This window comes from Meriones unguiculatus, chromosome 6 (assembly GCF_030254825.1).
Source record: "Meriones unguiculatus strain TT.TT164.6M chromosome 6, Bangor_MerUng_6.1, whole genome shotgun sequence".
NCBI classification, from domain to species: domain Eukaryota; kingdom Metazoa; phylum Chordata; class Mammalia; order Rodentia; family Muridae; genus Meriones; species Meriones unguiculatus.
Window position 1 is genome coordinate 53,121,307 of NC_083354.1, and position 16,310 is coordinate 53,137,616.

At 45.4% G+C, this 16,310-nt stretch overlaps 1 protein-coding gene across 2 annotated transcripts in view; it reads left to right on the forward strand.

Annotated features, from left to right (window-relative positions):
- Clstn2 (calsyntenin 2) overlaps positions 1 to 16,310 on the forward strand; it is a 583,465-nt gene that overhangs the window by 550,047 nt on the left and 17,108 nt on the right. For both annotated transcript variants that reach the window (XM_060385459.1, XM_060385458.1), the window contains exons 10-11: positions 7,184 to 7,350; positions 14,489 to 14,637. In XM_060385459.1, the coding sequence (XP_060241442.1) occupies positions 7,184 to 7,350; positions 14,489 to 14,637 (316 nt within the window). The remainder of the gene's footprint in view (positions 1 to 7,183; positions 7,351 to 14,488; positions 14,638 to 16,310) is intronic.

A 16,310-nucleotide genomic window follows, 5' to 3' on the forward strand; every position in this document is an offset into this window, starting at 1 on the left:
CAAGGTCAAGCTTAGGAAGCAGTGCAAACCAGCTCTGCTCCTGGGCCCCACGTTTGCATGGTTGGCATGCACTAGACACTGTGCTGAGCACCTTCAGTGGGCTCCACTATAGACAGCACATCAACATGCAGCATCGGCATAATCCACACCCTACCCTGTTCCTGCCAGGGCTGGCATAGCACCTGGGTCTGAAGGTAGGTAAGTACCACCAGAACTAGATCACCATAGCCAAAGAAGACTAAAGGTTGCCAGAATCTGGGGCAAATCAGTTGCCAGATGTCCCTGACATTATCTCAGATAATGTAGTTCCTTGCATAAGGTGGTAGAGTATTGTGTTTAAAAGTGGCAAATATCTTCCCAAATTAACTATGGATTAGTTATAAGGCTTGATGTGGTATAGATGCTCTGGAATGGTCCTTACTGCTGAGAGAATGATGACTAGGAAAAGACATGTCTGTATTTAGTATTGTTTAGATGTTTTCAGTCTGTGATTATCTACCAAAGTCCAGCCAAGACTAAAGCTAACTTCAGACCTAGCAGGCATTAGGCTGTCGTAGGGGAAGGCTAGGTTTGGAGGGAGTAGAAGGGAACTCTAGATCCATGCTGCCACAGCTTATCAACTCTGGGTCTTCGAAGACATTTCTGCCACTCAGACTATCAATTGCTTTGGAGAGTGAAATCAATATCCTGGGTGATACACGAGCAACCTTCTGACTCCATAAATTTAAGTCCTCAGTTTCAGGGAGATGACTTTTGGGGTCATTCCTAAGTCATGTGGTTTGTTCTCCATAGTATCATAATGTTTGCAGTAAAAGCAAGAAAAATGGTACACTTTTTTTTCTTAAAAATAAAAAAAGGAGTGTTAAGAAAGCTTGATGAGATTGTGTGTCATGGCCATCCATGATGACAGATCATTTTTCTTTGCAAGTCACCTGCAACTTATAGCTATGAGGACCCCCTTTGGGGTTATATGCACACAGCTTTAAAGCTGCAGCTTGTGAGGGTCTATTACACACTTGACTTAGCCTTTGCTTTCCATGGGTGTCTCTATCACCAAAATGAGGAAAAAGGAGAAAGCAAGATTTCAGACAGTCTGGCCATTTGCATTGCTCAAAATTGATAGTTGACCATCCGTGAAATTGCGTTCATTGAGGGGCATCCCCATCCACAAGCCTGGCGAAGAGTAGTGTTCGACTCAAGCAAAAGAAAGCATAGCCTCCAACCTTTCCCATGTATTTTCAGACTGCACAGCAGAGGGAAAGATGGCAGGAAAGTCAGCAGCTTCCTGAATGGAGACTTAGTGCCTTCGTGTTGGATAGGTCCTCTGCCTCGAATTTCTGTAGAATTGCATCTATAGCGAATAGACCACACCTCTCAGCAGAAAGGAAGCTGTGGCGATGGGTGATGGGTATTCAAGCTCTTCATTCACATTAAATGCTGTGTTTCAGAATAGGACCGGCTGCACCAGATCATGTATGCCAAGTAACATTGTCCTTCAGTATCTGTGGGTGCTTGGTCCCCAGATGCCATGCAGGTACAAAAACATCAGCTGCACTAAAGTTCCTTGCATAAGGTAGTAGAGTATTTTGTTTAAAAGTGGCAAATATCTTCCTAAATTAACTATGGAATAGTTATAAGGCTTGATGTGGTATAGATGCTCTGGAATGGTCCTTATTGCTGAGAGAATGATGACTAGGAAAAGACATGTCCGTATTTAGTATTGTTTAGATGTTTTCAGTCTGTGATTGGTTAAGTCAGACGATGGGAAACCTCAAATGCTGGCTCAGGGCCAACTGTTTGACTGGTTTTCAGAACACCTGGGGTTTCCCAGCAGTCTCCATCCCAGCCCCTAGGAATTGTACTGAAACCATTCAGTGTCCACAGGAGCCATCATAACTGGGTATTCCCTTCCAGCACTGTATCAGTCCCAACCTGTACTCTTCCGGTAAGTCTTCCTTGAACTTCTCCAATATCTGATTAGATGATGTGTAGGGAGAAGATTGGGTTCAAGGTTGAATCTTAGCTTCACTTGCTTCTGGACATGCAACCTCAGAAAAGGTTATCAAACCCTGTCTGTAAACTTCTCTTGTAAAAAGAGTTGTCAGTATCAGGTAAGACTCTCAATTCACAAAGATGGAATGGCTTTTTTCCACACCCCTTTTTGTTTCATTTCAGGCTTCATTCCATGTGAGTGAGAGAGCTTTAACCTCCTCAAATCTGGCATTTTTTTCATTTCCTTGGGTAATGGCTGGTTGATTCGGGAGGTGAGGATATAGTTATAGGGTAATGTGGGCCCGGTCACCTTTCCGTGTGGTTATTCATTGCAATGATGCTCATCTGCCTCGCTTGCTCTTCAGCCACTCATGGTCCTTTAGGACTGACAGCTGTCTTGGTATTTCCTTGCCTTCCACGGGGCTACATCAGTACTTGTGTTGTTTCTCATGTTCTCTCTGCCCATCCATCTGTGGGCAGTCTACCAATATCCTTCTGGGGCTCAGCTCTGGAAGCAGCTGTGTGTGATGTCATCCTGTAACTTATCCTCTCCATTTCCTCAACCTACGTTATCTGGAAGAAACCAGATTCTCCTCCTCTGTACTTTCCCAAGGTGAACCCACTGTCAGGCCTTCCCTGCCCTTTGAGGCGCTGATGCTTCTGAAACCCATACTTGAGTAGGTTCTCAGCTTTGGCCTCTTCTGTGACCATCCATGTGGCAAAGCCAGAGGTGTGCATAAACAGATGTGAGATGGAAGAAATGCCCAATAAAAACATAAAGTACAGAGCTTAAGATCTCCAAGATTCCCTTACAGATTAATGAAATAGCATATGGAAGAACCTGATGCATTTCAAGGACCCAATGACAGCTATCATTCTCTGACCCAGTAGATGTGTTGTTTAGAAATTGATTGCATGCTGCCTCAGAACAGGTTAGCTTAGAACATCTAATTCTCATAATTCTCTAATTCTAACTCTCATTAACCTCAGTCTTTCCACTCAGTGTAAGCTCCTGAAGATCCTAGCCCATAGCTGACAATGATATGAACCTAATAAGGCTAGATACACAGGAAATGTTTTTGAAATGCTGTTATAGTCTAAGAAATCCAAAATCCCATCTGGAAACAGAGTTTTGAGATTTTCGCTCTCTTAAAATGATTCATAACCATGTTTATTCTAAAAATTGACAGAGGAGTTATGTGGCCCATGTAGACATCCTCAATATTAAAAAGAGAAAAAAATCAGTGTATCTATTATTTTTAATATCTTACACCACATACAGTACTGGGTAAAATGTACTTCAAATCTTATGCAAGTCTCCCATTGCAAAATGCTAACCAAATCTATTTCCTAGAGACTTTTGACTCATAAACAGGGTAGATTACAGCTCTTGGATTCTTAAGTTGAAAATACAGAATATGATACTTCAGTATTCAAGGCTGTCAAAACCACTGGCCTATGAGATGAAGCCTGTGTGAGAGATGACAAGGGGGTCTAGATGATAGATGGTATGCTCATATTGTAGGGACATGCACTTTACAACTTCAAGCCTGCTTTATTAATATGGGTGCTGTCTTAGGGTTTTATTGCTATGAAGAGACACCTTGACCACCGCAACTCTTATAAAGGAAAATATTTCATTGGGGCTGGCTTACAGTTCAAAGGTTTAGTCCTTTATCATCATGGCAGGATGTGTGGTGGCACATGGGCAGACATGGTGCTGGAGAGGCAGCTGAGCAAGCAGGATGGACAGGCAGCAGGAAGAGAACCTTGAGCCACTGGCCTGACTTGAGCTTCTGAGACCTCAAAGCCTTTCTGCAGTGACACACTTCCTCCAACAAGGCCACACCTACTCCAGCAAGACCACATCTCCTCATAGTGCAACTCCCCGTGAGCCTACAGGCACCATTTTAAAAAAATAAAATAAAATCACCACAGGTGTCTATGGAATGGGTGCCTATCTTCCAGGGGTTCATGGAGATTCGAGAAGAGGATTATGTTGAGACTGCACGTGGTGTTGGGTACACAGGTCACACCTAGTCAGTGACACTCACTGACTCTGCTGCTCAAAGGCAGAGACAAGGCAGAAAACAGGTGACCATCTGGATGACACTCCATCATTCACGCTTAGGCCTTCATCCTCTTTTCTGTAGATCAAAAAAGATTTCCAGCTATCCATTCACCAGATTGTAAGTCAGACATTTTATTGCTATGACAAATACTCAAAAATAAAAATCTGTACATGGGGACAGATTTACCTTGCCCCATGGCCTTCAGAGCCTCCAATACCTGGTCAGCCTGCCCCATTGTTTCTGGACTATGGTGAGGTAGAGCACCCTGACATAAAGGTGTAGAGAAGCTGAGTTGTTCCTAAGACATCCAGGGAACACATAAGAGTGACTCACAGCCAGGCCTGGTGGTGCATGCCTATAATCTCAGCATTTTGGGAAGCAGAGGCAGGCAGATCTCCGTGAGTTTGAAGCCAGCCTGATCTAGAAAGTGAGTCCAGGACACCCAAGGCTACACAGAAAAACCTGGTCTCAAATAATAATAATAATAATAATAATAATAATAATAATAAAAGTGACCCACATCTTTCTACAAGGCCTCACCCTCCACAGTTCTGTCACCTCCCAACAGTTAATTCATATTTTGAATTTCTCCGTGGGTTAAGTCAATGATTTGGTTAGAGCCCTCACAACCCAATCACTTTCTAAAAGCCACCCTCTAAGCATGAGAGACCCAGGCTTCAATATGGGGGCATCTTAGTAGGGACACTTGGTATCTAAGCCATAATACTAGGGCATGAACATGCAAGTGTTATGGAGGAGCACTTTATCCACAGCGGAGTTTTAGACCAGAAAACCCCAAATTGTCCTTCGATAGCCATGGGTGTTTCAGATCATTCCTCAAAGCCACATTTATTTTGGAATTTTCTGAAAACCAAGTATTAAAAAAAAAAAGACTTGCTTTTATATTCAATGCTTTCAAAGAATTTTATATGGCAAGGAAACAACCTATGAGACAAAGTGGTTTAACACAGAAAGACAGATGGTTCCTGTAGCAGAGGATATCCCAAAGCACAGCCGTGGGGATACCCATCTGGGTCCTGCTTGGTCCCATATTACTCTTCTAGTTCTGTCCTACATTCTGCATTGCCCTTATTATTCCTAGTTTAATGGCAAGATGGCTTGTACAGCTGTGGGTTCTCTATAGAAAAACAACAAGAGTTCATTGAAAACCTTCTGAGAGAGAAAAATAGAAGCTTTTGTCTGTAAGCTACCAGTCATCATCTCTCACGATGGTAACCTAAATTTGGTCCCATGCATATTCTTGGACCGTAATTATAGCTTATTGAATGCCAGATACTGATTGGCTTCATTTTGGTACTTGGCCCCAGACCCAGCCCTCAGTCCATCACTGCAGCCATGACGGTATAATAAATTTGCCTAGACTCTCTCCCCATAGTCTATCCATGCCCAAGGCCTCGGGGCTACCCTAGCAAGAAGGAAGGAGTGAGAGAGCCACAGTGCCCATGATGGCTCTGATGGCATTCAGTGCATCATCTCCTTCAATTGAACGGCAATTATGAAGTGTCTGCTGTGTGCCAGGCAGAGTATAACATCCCAAGAGGACGCAAGAGGCCAAGTGTTCTTGAGAAGAATAAATGAGCCAACTTATGCGTAGTGTCTGGTGCACCCTCGGCCCCCTAATACTTACTTGCTCAGTATTGTCTTCATTAAAATGAATACTGCATGAGTGGTCCCTGCTATCCAGGAAAGAGAGGCTTAAACTAATAAATTATAGCAGCTTGCAAAGAGCAAGCCTGCGGGTAGCATCAAGGAGAGAGATCGCGTAAGGAGTATGCAAAAGAACCAACATGGAGACGCTCACAGCTCAGCGCTTCTTAACCTTGGCCTCACATCTGCTTTACCCAAGAAGCTTGTAAAACTCCCCATACCAATTAACTCAAACTCTCCAGGGGGTCAGACCGAGGACCAGGCACTGATTTATCTTTTTAAAGATTCGCAGATGATTAAAATGTGTAGCCAAGGTGGATGGTAACAGTTTAAGCTACGGAGGACAGCACACACATGTAAACAGTTCGCCAGCCCTGCCAGGTGGAAGACGCTGTGATAAAACCAACTACCAGCAATCCAAGCCCTAAGCCTAGAGCACAGCGGGACTCAAGACGGGGACAGGGAATAGGAAGCAATGGAGAATTTAAGAGACCTTGAAAAAACTGTGAAATTTGCCTAATTGGGAAAATGGGGAGGACGGGGTGAGGGTGAGTAAGTGTGCGAGCAATGGAACAGCTGTGAGAGCAAATCCAGTCAAGCCCAGATCTAGGCAGTAGGAAGAGCCATGCAGGAGTGACTCAATAAGGAGTACCTCAGTAATTTCAACAGGAAAGCAAAAGGAAGTGGGATATCAAGGAATCATGAAGACATACCAAACATTAAGGAACACAAGAGCTGTGTGCCCTAGGAGCATCCATTACCCCCAAGGCTTCGTTGGCACACCCTGGCTTGCCAAAAGGCAGTGAGGATGCTACAGTGCCACTTGCTGAAAAACTGCCCTTTAGCGAGCTGGGAAAGCCACTGACAGGTGGGCATAATCTGTTATCAAGCCCTTAGCAACATAAAGCATAGAAGCAGCAGGCGCTGCTCGCTGAGACAGCCTACCAGAACTAGAAGGCACAAAAGCATCCCATGAACCATGGGAACTATCAAGGTGGGGACTGAATCCTGGTCCATCTTCCCTCCACATCCCGTTTCCTTTCTAAACAAAAAGTCAAGCAAGAACCAGGCTGGATCCCTCCATGCAGTTCTTCCAAAGATGGGGGATGGGAGCTTTAATTGGTAACAATACTAGGAAAGGCTATCTGAGGTGGTCTATAAGTAGACCTCACGGGGAGCCTGGCTTGGAGACCAGGGAGGAGGTGGGCGTAGCTCCTGAGGAAGCTGCAACGTGCGCATTTTGAACCGTACGTGGGCATGGTAGCACAGCCAAGCTCCCACAATGCTCAGGCTCTGTGCACACAAACACACACAGCGGCTTGTTTTTATCCCTTCTGCTTAAAGAACACAGGCAGGGTGAGTGGACTTGGCCTTGTGGGTGGATGGTACTTGTGTTGGTCCTTCCTACCTAGTCTCCTCAAGGCAGACGACAATATTTCTTGCTTTTACAGGAGGTGAAGTGGCCAAACCTCGGTTTGCACAATTTTTCCATGGCAGCCTCGCCAGTCTCACCATCCGTCCTGGCAAAATGGAAAGCCAGAAGGTGATTTCTTGTTTGCAGGCCTGCAAAGAAGGGCTGGATATTAATTCCTTGGAAAGCCTCGGGCAAGGAATAAAGGTAAGAAAGGCACCAGTGCCGCCTCTGGCCGGACACCTATTTGTGTGTTGAAGGCTCCCAATACTTGAGCATGTCAGAAAATAGTTATTCCCAGAAAAGCTTCACAGTTAAAGCGTGAGCACACTTTAACAGGGACCAGTGAGTGATCATGACTTCCAAGATGGATTTCTGCCACCAGCTCCTGAAACTTCTAGATCGGGTGCTTCTGAGTACACAGTCGAAGCTATTCCATGTCTGCCCAGAGGGAGGAATGAAACTTCATTTGTCTGTAGATTGGTTGGTTGCTTTGCTGTTCGTTTGCCTAAAGGCAACTAAAGCAGCATGTAAGAATACAATTTCAAGAACATAAAAAGTAAACAAAAAATTAGGTCTCCAAACACAAATGAGGAAGTAAGGAGAAGATAGACATGAGGTAGAATTGGAAAACAGATAGGACAGCCACTAGGTCTGACATTGTTAAAGTGAAGCCAATTCCCCTCCAGGCAATATCTGGAAGTCAAAAGGAACATGAAAAGATTCATATCTTTTAGTGCTTATGTGAAATAAAAATATTCGAGTGATTCAGGAAATCAGAGCTGTGTCCTTAGAAAAGCATTTCCTGGGAGGCAGAGGAAGGGACAGCTATGGCCCCAACAAGCTTCTCTCCCACAGGCAGGATTAGCTTCTGGCCTCACCTAGGTATAAGAAGCTTCCGCTGGTCCTGGGCCCCTGAGTCCTGAACAAAAGCAAGGTCAGTCCCATCTAAGACCCTGATGACTCACCACAGGCCCTAGCACGAGAAGGCAATTCCCTAGCTCCTTTCTGAAAGTCAGGATGTACCATCCCATGTGTCCCGTGAACCAGAGAAGCTGCTGGAGTCCCCAGATGCCATAGTACTGTCCCCCTTGGGCATTTCCCAAGGGAAGGCGACAACAGCTCAGGATCTCTCTACCTGCTGTCCATCTGTACCCAGTCTGCCAATGGGCCTGCCTTGCCATCTTGCCATGTGCCTGCCTTTCCTAGCCACGGACTTGTTTTCCAGCAGAACCTGCTCCTCACAGGGCCCTGATGCTTGAAGACTCTGGCTCTGGGTATTGACATTGATCTGAGCACCAGTGATGTTCATTAAAATGTGATCACCTCAGCAAACATTATCATGGTATGGACAGGGTACCACATATACAAACACAGATGTTCTTGGTTTAGTTATTGTCTTCAGATAACTCAATGGCCCTGGTGGTGCATAAATCTGCTTGGGTGCCACTTCTTGACAGTGAGAACTGACATTTCCTGAAGGCCTCCAAGGGGCAGACACTGCTTGTTCTAAATGCTTTATGGCCATTACTCTTCATGATACCGCTTCCCATTGGCAAAGGTACCATGGTGTTCTCAACCAGGGATCAAGAAACATCCTTAAGTTAGTGATGGGATGAGCTGGAATTTTAATCTAGGCAGTACCACTCCAGAGCCTCAGACTCAGGGTGAATGGCCTTCAGGAAAGACTCCGCAGAGGAGGGAAGCCTGAGAAGAATGCGTAAGGACAGCCAAGAATTCACCGGGGAAAGGACAGGAATGGAGAGGGCAGCCATTCCAAGCAGATCTGGAAATCTGAGCCGTAGCAAAGGAGCATTATGGGAATGCACAAGAACCCCAAGGCCACCTGTGGGCAGCCAAGTAGCACAAAAGCGGGACCAAATAGCTAGGTGGAGACCACGTCATGGATTCTCGTTGATACATTTAGATATGTACTTTTTTCCTCTCAGCCACTAGGAACCATTGAAAGCTCAAGCAAGATGGAATGATGTTGGCCAGGTGGGGTTTAAGGTGCCTACCCTGGACATTGGGTCAAAATGGGAAGATGGAAGGAATACAGAAGCCTTGATTAGGCGAGATTGGCTTTCCAGATATTGTTTCCCCTGGTTTTGACACACACATGCCCATACATGCATGTTTAATGTCATTGGAGGAAGCATATAAGACCACTTCATACTGTAAAGGTTGGTCTGATCAGCATGCATGATTTCCTTGGGGTATTGTCTACCCAGTACTACAGAATCCAGCCTCCAACCATCTCTTTTTCTCACTCCAACTCACTGCCTGCCTCTGAATGCATCCCCTCCTTTGACCATCCCGAGGGGCACTGTTGCAAGATTCCAGGCTTGACAGAGCAAATAAACCAAAGATGCTAGACTTAACAGCCTGGCAACTTGTGAATTATAAATTAAGAACCAAAGTTGTTTCTACAGAGTAGTCATAGCCTGTGGAAGGAAAAGGTGCTAAGATGTGTGTCGCACAAATGAGAGGGGTCTAGAGGGAGGCTCTTCAGCATCCCAGCTGCTCATACCCAAGTCACCACAAATGATCCTTTCCCATCCCTAAGGCATGGCTTTCGAGAGCTCAAAGGTCTGTGAGAGAAGTTAATAAGACACACAGTTTACAGAGCGCTCACTGGGGGGCCGTTTTACGTTCATTATCTCTAGTCCTCAAAACAAATTAAATATTATGACCTCGTTTCAAAAGGAAGGGGACTGGGACTTGGGGGAACTTGACCAAAATAAGTTCATGCTCTTGCCTCCACACCAGCAACTCTGATTAAAAGACGGCCTTGACCATTATTAAAACTAACTTCCTCTGTCCCTGTGTGTGTCTGCCACACATCACTTCTGAATGACTCTCATTGGATTTGTCAGTGACTAGCCTCCTTCTGTCACTTGCTGAAGGAATGTTTCCACTCCCAGGGCCTAGTACCTGCCCTTTGCTCCCCTCGTCTCCCTGTGGACCCTTCGTATTCCTGGATGACTTCCTGAGCATGCTTCAGCCCCTACAGCGGTCGTTCTCAACCTTCCTAATGTTCTTCATGTTGTGGTAACCCCCCCCACAGCCATAAAATTATTTTCATTGCTACTTCAAAACCGTAATTTTGCTACTGTTATGAGTTGTACCATAAATATGATACCGCAGCCCTCATGTTGTAGAGACCCCCAACTGTAAAATTATTTTTGTTACTCCTTCAAAACTGCAATTTCGCTACTGTTATGAGCCACAGTGTAAATATCTGTGTTTTCCAATAGTCTTAGGCTACCCCTGAGAAAAGATCTTTTGACCCCCAAGGGGTCGTGACCCACAGGTTGAAAACTACTTCTCTACAGTGTCGTGGTGGCTGTTGTCTTGTACCCATGCAAGATACTGTGGGATAGCCACGTTTTGAAAGAGTATCTTGTTCTGATTTTCATGGTACCATCCTTGCCACCATCATCATTGCAGTGTGTGAGAGAGAAAAAAAAAAAAAAAAGAACCTTAACGTCAGATACTCCGGGATTCTCAACAATAATATTTATTTACCATTTACTGTTTTGGTGGCCCTGGGCAAGATATTTCAGCCCCTGAAGCCCCCCATGTATAAAATGGAATTGACACTGTGTATCTTTTAGCAATATATTAATTTGCTAAACATATTAGGGCTATATGTCCCTGTAGCACACCTAATGGGTTCTCAACAAATCATGCACAGGAGGCCTTTCTGTCAATTTGTTGCTGCATTTACTTATGTATTTAGAGGTGGGTACGTGCCATGATGCCCACGTGGAGGTCAGGAGACAACATGTGGGATTCAGCTCTCCCCTTCTACCATGTGGGTCTCAGGGATGGAACTCAGATTTCCAAGCTTGGTGGCAAAGGCCTTCATATTCTGAGCCATTTGGTACAGATCATGGAGGCTAGCAGGTGGCAGGTGGCCAGGAAATGGCAAGGCGCCCCGTAAGCCATGGCCAGCCTGTTGCTGTGGCATAGGGAGTCTAGGCTGTGGATAGGAATTTTGCTGGTGGTCCAGCCTCTAAAACAACTGAAGAAACCAGCTGAGTGTCTGGGAGAAGTGACCATTCTGGAAGGCATCTGCCTGGCAGCTTCCAGACTCGCTATGGCCACAGCACAGATCCCCAAGGAACTGTGGGTACCCTTTGCCCCTAGGGTTATGCCAGTACAAACATATCTGCTACATAACAAACATGTCCCCAGAGCATGGAAGGCTCCAGCTATAAAAATATGAGAACCTGTGGAGGCTTTTATTGATCCTGCAAGAATTATATTGACAGCTGGACTTGTGCCCCTCTTCTTGCCCTGTGGTTAGAAAGCTGATTTGGGGCCCAGGTTAGCGTATTAACTGGAAATCCAACACACCAGCCAACCTGTGTTTTTGCTAGGAGGATTCAGTGGAACCATGTGCTCTGCCAAGGAATGCTACCACGTCATCCTTCTAGAACAGTGGTCATCTAAGACCACCGGAAAACACTGATATTTATATTTCAGATCCTAACTGTAGCAAAATTATGGTTATGAAGTAGCAATGAAAATAATTGAAAGGCTGGGGGTCACTCCAGCACGAGGAACTGTATGAAAACGTCGCAGCATGAGGAAGGTTGAGAACCATTATATAGAAGAACCTGACAAGCTTCATATTCAGCCTTCAGGCCAGGCTCAAACCTCAGCCTGCTCTCAGAGCCTACCATCTCCTTCATACTCCTGCTGCCCTATACCCTGTGGAAAAGCTGAGGAAACGCCCTTGAGGTTCTCTTACACACATCAGTAGTCCTACAAGACTGCACAGTAGCACCAGGGACACTGTGAAGAGGAACAGGCAAGAGTTCTAAGTAGTGTGTTTGCAAGGATGACCTAAAGGATCTAAAATGGGCAGCTTTATAAAAACGCCTCAGATCTGATCCTGACCACACTGGTGTGTGGTGGCTTGAGAGCTGAGCCTCCTGAGTTAAACTGTCTGTGGCTAGACACAGCCAGTGGCTGGCTATGAAACACCAGCCATTGAATCTCCAGCAAAGGAGCTGTGCTCACAGAGACAGGTCTCAGCTCAGAGGGGTCCTGCCCAGGGCTTTGAGGGGCAGGGAAGTGTTAGGTCGCAAGGAAGGACAGACAACAAAGGTACACCAGCAAAGACTCAACTGGGGATTATAACCCTAGCTTTCATAGAGTAAATGCTTTATAAATGGCAGAAACTTTACATCAGGCAAAGCATCCTTAATCTAAAGTTTGAAATACACAACTTCATAAGCACCGATCAGCTGGCACAAATGGACAGTTGTAGCTGGTCTTTACAATCACAGGCCACAGCCAAACCACAGGCACATTAAAAATATTACATACGGATACCTTCAGATTGTGTCCATAAGGTACGTGTGAACCATAAATGAATTTCATACATAGACTTGGGTTCTAAAACATCCCATTACATATGTGTGCAGATGTTTCAAATTTAAAGGAAAAAGCTGGAAAATCTCAAACATTTCTGGCAGAATATTCGTACTGTATGTTATCTCATTTAAACTCCAGACATATAGATATTAATTTCTTCGTCTTTTAAATGAGGAAATGAAGTCCAGAAAGGGGAAGTACTTGTCCAAAGCTGTGCTGTGTAGTGTGCACTGAAGCAAAAATGACAACCCCAAATGTTGTGGTCACTCAGACATGCTGCACAGTCTCAGAGAAGGAGAATCATGGCTGGGAGGGGCTGGCTTCATCCTCCAGACAGGTTGACCTATTGCGGAAGCAACTCTCCAGACTCAGTGGATTGACACGTAGAAGTGTTCTTCTCTTAAACTCAGTAGGGGAGGGGAGGCAGAGTCCCTGTATAGAGGCTGAAGGTCACTAGAGTGGGGACCACAGGGCAACACCATAGAGGACACCATAGGGCATCTTCCTGCCTTGGCCCAGGGCATCACACCTCACTTCTCCTCATCTCTCGTTGGACAGGTGTGGTCACGTGGCTTTGGAACACATGGCATTAGGGAGGTAGGAAGTCTCACTCCTTCAGTGCCCAGGGAGGGGAGAGAAGCAGGGTTTGGTGGGGAGGTGATGAGCTCCGCTGAAAAGCAAGTGACTAGAAGAAAGTCCTGCGGGAACCGACAGGAGATGATGCCAAGTAAACGAAGGCTTGAGGGACCATTCATTTATCCATCTAGATGGAGTTCTTAGATCAGCAGAGCTAGTTTCTGAGGTCAAGGGATCAATCAGGGTCCCTGTGCTCAGTGAGAAAAGCCCTGGTCAGTGTGCCACATAATCACGCTACTAGGGAAAAGCACATAATCCCAGTGGAACCTAAATGAGGAAAGCTAGGTGGATGCTCCGCGGAATAGATGGCAATAAAATGCTTACGTAGTAGCTAAAGAAAAACAAAATAACCCATCAACCGTGCAAGGGACCATATGGTTTAGTATCACCAACAATGACATCCATCTCCAAATGCAGAACAAGGGTATGGCTATGAAGATATTTGAGGCAAGTCAGGGAAAAGTAAATGGATAGTTTTCCTTAAACCCATTAAAGCATATATTCAGCATCCTATGTAGTAAGAGAAATATGAATTAAAACTAGAGTAAGTTGGCCTTAGTTACCTGTCAGTCAGCCTTGTTCCCAAAGACTGATAGCATAGAGATGCCTGAAGTTAGAGAAGGGGCATTTGCATTTTGCTGGAAAAGTGTGTGTGTGTGTGTGTGTGTGTGTGTGTGTGTGTGTGTGTGTGTCTGTGTCTGTGTGTTTACAGTTCCAGCAACCAGAAATTTGCCAGCGTGGACAAAGAGCATCTACTACTTTTTGATCTAGAAATTTCCCTTGCAGGATTTGTCCTATAGATACATCCATGTGTTTATATAAATGAGATTATTGATTGTGATAATAGCAAAAGAGTGAAAATAACACAAAAGCTCTTACTATCACAGGAAACAGTGGTTCACACCTTTCATCCCAGCACTTAGGAGATACAAGCAGGATAATAATTTATAAATTTGAGGCTAGCCTGGTCTATTTCAGTAAATTCCAGGCCAGTCATGGCTACACAATGAGACCCTGTCTGCAAAACAAAACAAAAATACCTCTTTCTAGGAGCACTGTGACTGGGTTTTCAGAATTCCATCCTGTGGTTCGGGCTGGTATCACTGGGATATCTAATCCTTTGGTAGAACTCATAGGGAAGATGCTGAATTTCAGAAGAAAATGGAGCAACATCCTGGAGAGGTGGAGACCCCAACTGACTCACCATCCTTAGGAGTTCTGGTAACAACTCTGGTGGCCTTAGTGGCCTCTTTGTGGAGTTGCACAGTTCTCAGAGGGCCGTGTCTGCCATTGACCATCTGAACCCTCTTCTGTCTTCCAGTATCACTTCAACCCTTCACAGTCCGTTCTCGTGATGGAAGGTGATGACATTGGAAACATCAACCGAGCCCTCCAGAAGGTCTCCTACATCAACTCCAGGCAGTTCCCAACCGCAGGTGTCCGGCGCCTCAGACTCTCTTCCAAAGTCCAGTGAGTGAAAGCCAACCAGCCTAGGCCCAGCCAAAGAGGCAACAACAGTCCCTTAAAAGCGTTCCTCTGCAAGTAGGGCTTCTCTTGCTGCATGTTCCTCAACTCCGCTATCCACAAAGGATGCTTCAGTGGCCTTGCTATCCTTCTGCTTTCTGTTTTTACTCCACATCTAATCTGATGCTTAGACAGCCCTGTTTTCTGTAAATTCTCCAACAGCTACATCTAAAATGGTCTGACCTAAAGGCATAGCACCTGGTATGTGGTAGGTGCTTGACAAATATTGATTCAAGTCAATTAAATTAACCAACTTTACTTTATAGAATTCCTGAATACTATGAGCAAGCCAGAGGAAGAGAAGGCATGGTCCTTGTCCCCAGGGAGCAGAGTTCAGTTAATGAGATGAGATCACTGAAGTTTTTTGATAGCTCACTTAGGGTCTTGACAGATTGCTTCCCAGACTTGGCCAATGCTTGAGGTGACTGCTAGTCAGGGGACCCTAGAGGAAGAGGGAGTGGGCTCACCAAGCACCTAGGATAAAAGAACTCAGGAGAAAGGAACGAGGGCAGAAGGATGGATCTGTTGACTACTGCATTTCTAAGCCTGCGAGGGATGCCCACTGTGTGAAGCACCACTCAATAGTGATGAAAAGGGCCTTCCCACCCCAGAGGCCCAAGGTTAGATGAAGGCACCTCTGAGTCAGCTCCAAACTGGAGCAAAGAAGATGGAAGAGACTGCCCAGGGTCCATGTCTGAGACCTGCCATTCATAAACCACAAGGAGAGGGGAACCCAGTGGGTAGGCATGGCAAAGGCAACAGGAAGCTGTGCTGGGAACTTGCAGCAGCAGCCAAAGATCAGCATCTCACCTAGAGCGTGGGAGAGTAGAAAAATCCATCTCCAGAGGCCAAACTACCTTATAGCTGCCTCTATGAGGCTCTAGCCTCAAACCCTAGCACAGAATTGGTCCTTGGTATTCAATGACAATGGAGAATATCAGTGACATGTAAATGTCAATGAGTCTAGTGAGAAAGCCTTGACATCACTGGACTCAAACTATGATGCAAGCTCTGGATAGCAGCCTTTCTGATGGTCTTTATAACTAGCCACTACCAATAGAGGGTAAGCATTGCACTGCCTATTATGTAGGTAAGATATTAGAGCATAAAGCAACGAAATACGTAGCCAGGAGTGGCCTAGCAGGGAATGGATCCTCATCTATCTCCCTTCCCAGCCTTGGTTCCTATAATATCATCCCTCTCTCTCAAACACTCGTTGACAGTGTACTAGGGTAAAGTAACGGAGCCACAGCAGCTTTCCACTCTCACCCATGGCAGACATGCATCCCTATGCTATCCCCACAGAGACAGAATGCATACGTACGCCACAGCAGGAGAATTTAGCCCTGGGGTCTCATTTATTAAGATGGCTACAACCCAACCAGACAACTTCTTTACCAAATACCAACACACAAAAGCAAGCAATTGCTTCCTAATGAATGCTGCTGTTGATTACTTCGCTAAAAGATAATGAAAGCTTCAAGGGTTACTTGTTGCTAGTATGGAAGCATCCCATCCCTCCCAGAAGCCAACCCTTTTAAGCCCCTGCTTTGTTAGTGGTTAGGCTGGGAATGTGGCTTTAAATCTGAAGGTCTACTGATGCCCTCACAGACTCCTAA